At 68.6% G+C, this 8,449-nt stretch overlaps 1 protein-coding gene across 1 annotated transcript; it reads left to right on the top strand.

Annotated features, from left to right (window-relative positions):
- Nucleotides 1–173: 173 nt before the first annotated feature.
- ATP6V1G2 (ATPase H+ transporting V1 subunit G2) lies at nt 174–6,580 on the top strand. Its single transcript, XM_075914670.1, has 3 exons — nt 174–330; nt 4,226–4,326; nt 5,155–6,580. The coding sequence occupies exons 1-3, from the start codon at nt 249–251 to the stop codon at nt 5,326–5,328; spliced, it is 357 nt and encodes a 118-aa protein (XP_075770785.1). The 5' UTR covers nt 174–248; the 3' UTR covers nt 5,329–6,580.
- The last annotated feature ends 1,869 nt before the right edge of the window (nt 6,581–8,449 follow it).

The raw sequence follows: 8,449 nt of genomic DNA, 5'->3' as shown, positions 1-8,449 counted from the left end.
GAGGGGGATGAGGAGGGGGCGGGGGGGGGCGCGGTGCGGGCTGCAGGGAGAGGGGGATGCGGGGGCGATGGGGTGGGGGGAGGTGCGGGGATTGCCGGGGGGGGGCTGGGGAAGGGCTGCAGAGGGGAGGGGGGATGAGGAGGGGTCGAGGGGGCGGGGCGGGCTGCAGGCGGGGGGGGGGGGCGCTGGGCGGGCTCCGCTAGGCCCCGCCCCGCCCGCGGTCCCCGCACCCCGGCCCCGCACCGGCCATGGCGAGCCAGTCGCAGGGGATCCAGCAGCTGCTGCAGGCGGAGAAGCGGGCGGCGGAGAAGGTGGCGGAGGCGCGGAAACGTGAGCGCGGGGCGGGGGAGCAGGTGGGGCGGGGGGGGGGTGCAGGGCTGGAGCCCCGGGGAGGGGCCGGTTGCGGGGCGCAGGGGAAAGCCGGGGGGGGGGGGGCGCACGGACCCCTGCCGAGCTCCCCGGGCGTCCGGGGCATGGGACCCCCCAGTACAAAGGGGGGTTGTGAGCTGGAGGGCGGGGGGAGCCGGACTGCGGAGGTCGCGGGGGGGGGGGGGCTGGGTAGGGGGATGCAAGCAGCCGGCCGGGCCGGGGAAGAGGTTGCAGGGATGGGGGGGGAGGCAGCCGGACTGTGGGGGACCTGGGGGAGGTCACCAGCTGCACTGCAGGGTCGCAGGGGGCAGAGAAGGGGGGGCCGGTAGCCGGATTGCGGGGGGCAGAGAAGGGGGGGCCGGTAGCCGGACTGCGGGGGGCAGAGAAGGGGGGGCCGGTAGCCGGACGGCGGGGGGCAGAGAAGGGGGGGCCGGTAGCCGGATTGCGGGGCGCAGAGAAGGGGGGGCCGGTAGCCGGATTGTGGGGCACAGAGAAGGGGGGGCTGGTAGCCGGATTTTGGGGGGCAGAGAAGGGGGGGCCGGTAGCTGGATTGCGGGGGGCAGAGAAGGGGGGGCCGGTAGCCGGATTGTGGGGCACAGAGAAGGGGGGGCTGGTAGCCGGATTTTGGGGGGCAGAGAAGGGGGGGCCGGTAGCTGGATTGCGGGGGGCAGAGAAGGGGGGCCGGTAGCTGGATTGCGGGGGCAGAGAAGGGGGGGCCGGTAGCCGGATTGCGGGGGGTAGAGAAGGGGGGGCCGGTAGCTGGATTGCGGGGGGCAGAGAAGGGGGGGCCGGTAGCCGGACGGCGGGGGGCAGAGAAGGGGGGGCCGGTAGCCGGATTGCGGGGGGCAGAGAAGGGGGGCCGGTAGCTGGATTGCGGGGGGCAGAGAAGGGGGGGCCGGTAGCCGGATTGCGGGGGGTAGAGAAGGGGGGGCCGGTAGCTGGATTGCGGGGGGCAGAGAAGGGGGGGCCGGTAGCCGGACTGCGGGGGGCAGAGAAGGGGGGGCTGGTAGCCGGATTTTGGGGGGCAGAGAAGGGGGGGCCGGTAGCTGGATTGCGGGGGGCAGAGAAGGGGGGGCCGGTAGCTGGATTGCGGGGGGCAGAGAAGGGGGGCCGGTAGCTGGATTGCGGGGGCAGAGAAGGGGGGGCCGGTAGCCGGATTGCGGGGGGTAGAGAAGGGGGGGCCGGTAGCTGGATTGCGGGGGGCAGAGAAGGGGGGGCCGGTAGCCGGACGGCGGGGGGCAGAGAAGGGGGGGCCGGTAGCCGGATTGCGGGGGGCAGAGAAGGGGGGCCGGTAGCTGGATTGCGGGGGGCAGAGAAGGGGGGGCCGGTAGCCGGATTGCGGGGGGTAGAAAAGGGGGGGCCGGTAGCTGGATTGCGGGGGGTAGAGAAGGGGGGGCCGGTAGCTGGATTGCGGGGGGCAGAGAAGGGGGGGCCGGTAGCTGGATTGCGGGGGGCAGAGAAGGGGGGGGGCCGGTAGCCGGATTGCGGGGGGCAGAGAAGGGGGGGCCGGTAGCCGGATTTTGGGGGGCAGAGAAGGGGGGGCCGGTAGCTGGATTGCGGGGGGCAGAGAAGGGGGGGGCCGGTAGCTGGATTGCGGGGGGCAGAGAAGGGGGGCCGGTAGCTGGATTGTAGGGGGCAGAGAAGGGGGGGCCGGTAGCCGGATTGCGGGGGGCAGAGAAGGGGGGGCCGGTAGCTGGATTGCGGGGGGCAGAGAAGGGGGGGCCGGTAGCTGGATTGCGGGGGGCAGAGAAGGGGGGCCGGTAGCCGGATTGCAGGGCGCAGAGAAGGGGGGGCCGGTAGCCGGATTGCGGGGGGCAGAGAAGGGGGGGCCGGTAGCCGGACGGCGGGGGGCAGAGAAGGGGGGGCCGGTAGCCGGATTGTGGGGCACAGAGAAGGGGGGGCCGGTAGCCGGATTGCGGGGGGCAGAGAAGGGGGGGCCGGTAGCCGGATTGCGGGGGGCAGAGAAGGGGGGGGCCGGTAGCTGGATTGCGGGGGGCAGAGAAGGGGGGGCCGGTAGCCGGATTGCGGGGGGCAGAGAAGGGGGGGCCGGTAGCTGGATTGCAGGGGGCAGAGAAGGGGGGGCCGGTAGCTGGATTGCAGGGGGCAGAGAAGGGGGGGCCGGTAGCCGGATTGCAGGGGGCAGAGAAGGGGGGGCCGGTAGCTGGATTGTGGGGCGCAGAGAAGGGGGGGCGGTAGCTGGATTGTGGGGCAGAGAAGGGGGGGCCGGTAGCCGGATTGCGGGGGGCAGAGAAGGGGGGGCCGGTAGCTGGATTGCGGGGGGCAGAGAAGGGGGGCCGGTAGCTGGATTGCGGGGGGCAGAGAAGGGGGGGCCGGTAGCTGGATTGTAGGGGGCAGAGAAGGGGGGGCCGGTAGCTGGATTGCGGGGGGCAGAGAAGGGGGGGCTGGTAGCCGGACGGCGGGGGGCAGAGAAGGGGGGCTGGTAGCCGGACGGCGGGAGGCAGAGAAGGGGGGGCTGGTAGCCGGACGGCGGGGGGCAGAGAAGGGGGGCCGGTAGCTGGATTGCGGGGGCAGAGAAGGGGGGGCCGGTAGCTGTATTGTAGGGGGCAGAGAAGGGGGGGCCGGTAGCTGGATTGCGGGGGGCAGAGAAGGGGGGGCTGGTAGCCGGATTTTGGGGGGCAGAGAAGGGGGGCTGGTAGCCAGACGGCGGGAGGCAGAGAAGGGGGGGCCGGTAGCTGGATTGCGGGGGGCAGAGAAGGGGGGGCTGGTAGCCGGACGGCGGGGGGCAGAGAAGGGGGGGCCGGTAGCTGGATTGCGGGGGGCAGAGAAGGGGGGGCCGGTAGCTGGATTGCGGGGGGCAGAGAAGGGGGGGCCGGTAGCCGGATTGCGGGAGGCAGAGAAGGGGGGGCCGGTAGCCGGATTGCGGGGGGCAGAGAAGGGGGGGCCGGTAGCTGGATTGCGGGGGGCAGAGAAGGGGGGGCCGGTAGCCGGACGGCGGGGGGCAGAGAAGGGGGGGCCGGTAGCCGGATTGCGGGGCGCAGAGAAGGGGGGGCCGGTAGCCGGACGGCGGGGCGCAGAGAAGGGGGGGCCGGTAGCCGGATTGCGGGGGGCAGAGAAGGGGGGGCTGGTAGCTGGATTGCGGGGGGCAGAGAAGGGGGGGCTGGTAGCTGGATTGCGGGGGGCAGAGAAGGGGGGGCCGGTAGCCGGACGGCGGGGCGCAGAGAAGGGGGGCCGGTAGCCGGACGGCGGGGGGCAGAGAAGGGGGGGCCGGTAGCTGGATTGCGGGGGGCAGAGAAGGGGGGGCTGGTAGCTGGATTGCGGGGGGCAGAGAAGGGGGGGCCGGTAGCTGGATTGCGGGGGGCAGAGAAGGGGGGGCCGGTAGCCGGACGGCGGGGGGCAGAGAAGGGGGGGCCGGTAGCCGGACGGCGGGGGGCAGAGAAGGGGGGCCGGTAGCTGGATTGCGGGGGGCAGAGAAGGGGGGGCTGGTAGCTGGATTGCGGGGGGCAGAGAAGGGGGGGCCGGTAGCTGGATTGCGGGGGGCAGAGAAGGGGGGGCCGGTAGCCGGACGGCGGGGGGCAGAGAAGGGGGGCCGGTAGCTGGATTGCGGGGGGCAGAGAAGGGGGGGCTGGTAGCTGGATTGCGGGGGGCAGAGAAGGGGGGGCTGGTAGCTGGATTGCGGGGGGCAGAGAAGGGGGGGCCGGTAGCTGGATTGCGGGGGGCAGAGAAGGGGGGGCCGGTAGCTGGATTGCGGGGGGCAGAGAAGGGGGGGCCGGTAGCCGGACGGCGGGGGGCAGAGAAGGGGGGCCGGTAGCCGGACGGCGGGGGGCAGAGAAGGGGGGCCAGACAGCGGGGGCCGGGGAGGGGCACCCACAGCCGGACCCGGGGTCTCGCCCCCCAGGGAAGGCGCGGCGGCTGCGGCAGGCCAAGGAGGAGGCGCAGGCGGAGGTGGAGCGCTACCGGCTGGAGCGGGAGAGGGATTTCCAGCAGAAGCAGCAGGCGGTGAGGGGGCAGGTTGGGGGGCTCTGGGGTCGGGCAGGGAAGGGGGACAGTGGGGAGCAGGGATGGGGCAGTGCCGGGGCAGGGGGCACGTCTACGGGGGTAGGGGAGGTCGGAGCAGGGGGTGGGGGCAGTCCTGGGGCAGAGGGCGGGGCAGGAGAAGGGGAGGGGGCGGTGACAGCCGGAGGGCAGGGGTATGGGTCGGGGCAGGGGAAGGGGCGAGGACAGCCGTGGGGCAGGGGCAGAGATGGGGGTAGGGATGGGGACAGGGCAGGGGAGGGGGCGGAGGGGCGGGGACAGCCCCGGGGCAGGGGCGGAGATGGGGGTAGGGATGGGGACAGTCCCAGGGCGGGGGGGGGGGGAGCAGGGGGCGGGGGAGGGGGCGGGGACAGCCCCGGGGCAGGGGCGGAGATGGGGGTAGGAATGGGGACAGGGCAGGGGAGGGGGCGGGGGGGCAGGGGCGGAGATGGGGGTAGGGATGGGGACAGGGCAGGGGAGGGGGCGGGGGGACAGGGCAGGGGAGGGGTGGGGACAGCCCCGGGGCAGGGGCAGAGATGGGGGTAGGGATGGGGACAGGGCAGGGGAGGGGGCGGGGGGGCAGGGGCGGAGATGGGGGTAGGGATGGGGACAGGGCAGGGGAGGGGGCGGGGGGGACAGGGCAGGGGAGGGGTGGGGACAGCCCCGGGGCAGGGGCGGAGATGGGGGTAGGGATGGGGACAGGGCAGGGGAGGGGGCGGGGGGGCAGGGGCGGAGATGGGGGTAGGGATGGGGACAGGGCAGGGCAGGGGGCGTCGGGGGACCCCGCCAGGTCTCACCCCCGCTCTCCCGCAGGCGCTGGGCTCCCGGGGCCACGTGTGCGCGGAGGTGGAGTCGCAGACGCGTCGGCGGGTCCAGGCCATGCAGGGGGGCCAGGCCCAGGGCAAGGAGCGGGTCCTGCGCCAGCTGCTGGGGCTCGTGTGCGAAGTGCGCCCCCAGCTGCACCCCAACTACCGCCTGGCCGCTTAGCCCCGCCCCTCCCTCCTGGCCCCGCCCCAGCTGCCTAGCCCCGCCCCTCCCTCCTGGCCCCGCCCCAGCGGCCTAGCCCCGCCCCTTCCTCCTGGCCCCGCCCCAGCCGCCTAGCCCCGCCCCTCCCTCCTGGCCCCGTCCCAGCGGCCTAGCCCCGCCCCTCCCTCCTGACTCCACCTAGGCTGTCTAGCCCTGCCCCTCCCCTTCCTCCCGGCCTCGCCCCAGCCGCCTAGCCCCGCCCCTCCCTCCTGGCTCTGCCCCAGTCACCTGGCCCAACCCTTCCATCTAGCTCCACCTAGGCCATCTAGCCCCGCCCCTCGCTCCTGACCCTGTCCCAGTTGCCTAGCTCCACCCTTTATTCGTAGCTCCACCTAGTCTGCTTAGCCCCACCCGTTCCTCCTGGCTCCACCCATAGCCACCCAGCCCCGCCCCCTCCCTCCTGGCTCTGCCCCAGTCACCTACCCCCACCCCTCTCTACTGCCTCCTGCTCTAGTTGCCTAGCCCCACCCCTTCCTCCTGGCTCCACCTCTGCTGCCTAGCCCCGCCCCCTCTCCTGGCTTTGCCTCTGGCCCCACCTCCTTCTGGCCCTCCCCTATCTTCTGGCTCCACCCCCAGCTGCCTAGTCCCCTCCTCCCTCCTGGCCCCTCCCCTCTTGGCCTCGCCTCCTGTCTCTGCCCCCTGGCCAACTAGCTCTGCCTTCTGACTCCGCCCCTTCCCCAGCTGCCCCAACTACCACCTTTCCTCCTAGCTCCACCCCTGCTCCCTAGCTCCGCCTCTTGGCTCAGCTCCCACCTCCTAGCTCCACCCCCTGCCTGCTAGCTCCGCCCCCTGCCTCCTAGCTCCCCCTCTGCTACTGCCTGGCCACCCCTAGGGGCTGCCCCACAGTCCCCCAGCTCCACCCCTGCCCCTCAGATCAGCCCCACAGCTCCCCCACTGCTTCCTGACTGCCCCTAGACTCCCCGCACACCTCCTCCCTCCCCACTGGCAGCATCTCCCCACCCCATGCACCTTCTCCCCCCCCACTCTCCTGCTGCTGGTGGGGCAGGAGTGCAGGTGGGGCTAGAGCTCCCTGCCCCCCTGTGAGTTCTTGTAGGGCTGCTCTGATGCCTGATGGCTCCCAAACCGTCCCCTCTGACTGCACCCCAACAACTCCAGCTCCCTGCCAGCGGCCTCCCCCCACACGTCTCCAGAGCTGGGACGCTGCCCTGACCGGACCTGTGCAATGTGATGAATAAACTGTGATGTGTGCAGAGCGCCCCGTTATTTCCTGGGGGGCACCTGGGAGGGAGTGGGGGTGTCGCATGAGAGCAGCTGGCTCTGGGGTGGGGGCTGGTTACACGGGGACCCCTCGCCCAGCACTGGGATGTGACTGGCCCTGGTGTGGAGCAGGGCTGGTTACAAAGGGACCCCAGCAGCTTGTCTCTGCCATAGGCCCCCTCAGGGAGTCCCCTCGCTTCACAGCATCCTATGACGAGGAGTTCCACGGGTTAACTGTGTGCTGAGTGAAGGAAAACTTCCTTTTTTCTTTACCTGCTACCCATGGGTATCATTGGGTGACTTCTCATTCTTACGTTTTGGGAACAAGTACGTCACTTTTCCTTATTCACTTTCTCCACACCCGTTGTGATTTTCTAACTATCTGTCCCATCCCCCGCTCCGTCTCCTCTTTTCTAAGCTGAAAAGATTTGTGTGTCACAAGTCACAACACAAAAAACCGTTGCCCATGTCAAGACACTAGAGTTTTGTTCACGTGTGTCAAGCCAAGAGACATCAACTGTCATGTCGTGGATCAATACGAATGATCAAATGTCCCTTGTAGATGTTGAAGCGTTTGTAGGTGCCACATACAGTCAGACTTCACCTATAGAAAGCAAATCTTGTGTGCACAATCCCGGCACCGAAATGAGCAGAACGCACTGCGGGATACTCCGCAAGATGCTGGGTGAAAGGTGGACGTTGTTATGCTGGTGTTTCTCCGGAAAAAAAAAGTCATGGCTATTCATACCAAATACGTGCTTGCAAAACTAAAACCGAGTGGCCGGGTCAGCTGACATTGTGTGCCCAGAAAATTGTTACAGTTCCGAATCACAAAGCAATTCCAGTTCGTTACGGAAATAATCCTGGAAGGTTGATGAGGCTCCGATTCAATTGTGTTAGGCGTGGGGATTCAGCAGACTGTTTGAAGGGGAAACCGTACACATTTAACACTGTCCTTTTACTCCCCTTTGGCCAGCACATGTATCAAACCTTCTGTTGCGTTGATTTCGTGGCTTGAACTTTCCTGGCAGTGGAATTGACGCCAAATACCAGCGACAGGCCTCATCCACCTTGTTGTCATGTGAAGAAAATGGAGACTTTTGTGTTACGCTTCAAAGGAACTGATGTATGAAAGATACCAAATGGCTAGCGAGCATTCTGCAGTGTTCACTGGCTTTGTATTTGATGGCACATTAAACATTGAAAGTCGCGCAGCTTGCTAGCGATCCCTTGTCTTTGTATTCTTTCTTCCACAACGGTTTAAAAATACGTCTCTCTCAGAGATTGGTTAGTAACTGGTGGACGCGCGCTTGCCCTCAATATTAGTGCACGGGTCAAAACGCCCTCTGTTCACGGTTGGAAAATCTTCACGGGGACGCCGGAGCAGGGAGCTGTTCTTGGTGCTGTTTGCTCCACGCCCGCGGCTGGCCTGACCACATAGCGAAGCTAGACTCGACAGGGCGACACACTAGAATCATAGGTTCCCGAACGGGGGAAATTCAAGGGGGGGGGGGGGCGCAAGGCGACCCAGCCCCCCACCCCGTCAAAGAGCCTAGTCCCTCTAGTAAAAAAAATTCAGAAAATACTGGACGTGTCTTCCTGGCTCGGGCGTCTGCCAGAACACGCACAGCTTGGGCCTGGCCAGGTTTTTTTTCTTTTTCTTTTTTTTGCTCAACAAGCATTTTTTTGGGGGGGGGGGGGGGGTGAGGGTCTCTCAAAAATCAAAACGGAGGCGTGATGCTGAGAAGGTGGGGAACCGCTGCGAGACGGATGTGAGTGTTTCTCGGCTGGCCGGGCAGCCCCCGACTCTGCTCCTGTGCTGTGGGGGGGCCGTGACCCCGAAGACGCTGGGCCCACAGCTGGG

This window comes from Pelodiscus sinensis, unplaced genomic scaffold (assembly GCF_049634645.1).
Source record: "Pelodiscus sinensis isolate JC-2024 unplaced genomic scaffold, ASM4963464v1 ctg142, whole genome shotgun sequence".
NCBI classification, from domain to species: domain Eukaryota; kingdom Metazoa; phylum Chordata; order Testudines; family Trionychidae; genus Pelodiscus; species Pelodiscus sinensis.
The sequence above is the reverse complement of the archived record's forward strand: the minus strand, read 5'-3'. Positions and strand labels throughout refer to the sequence as shown.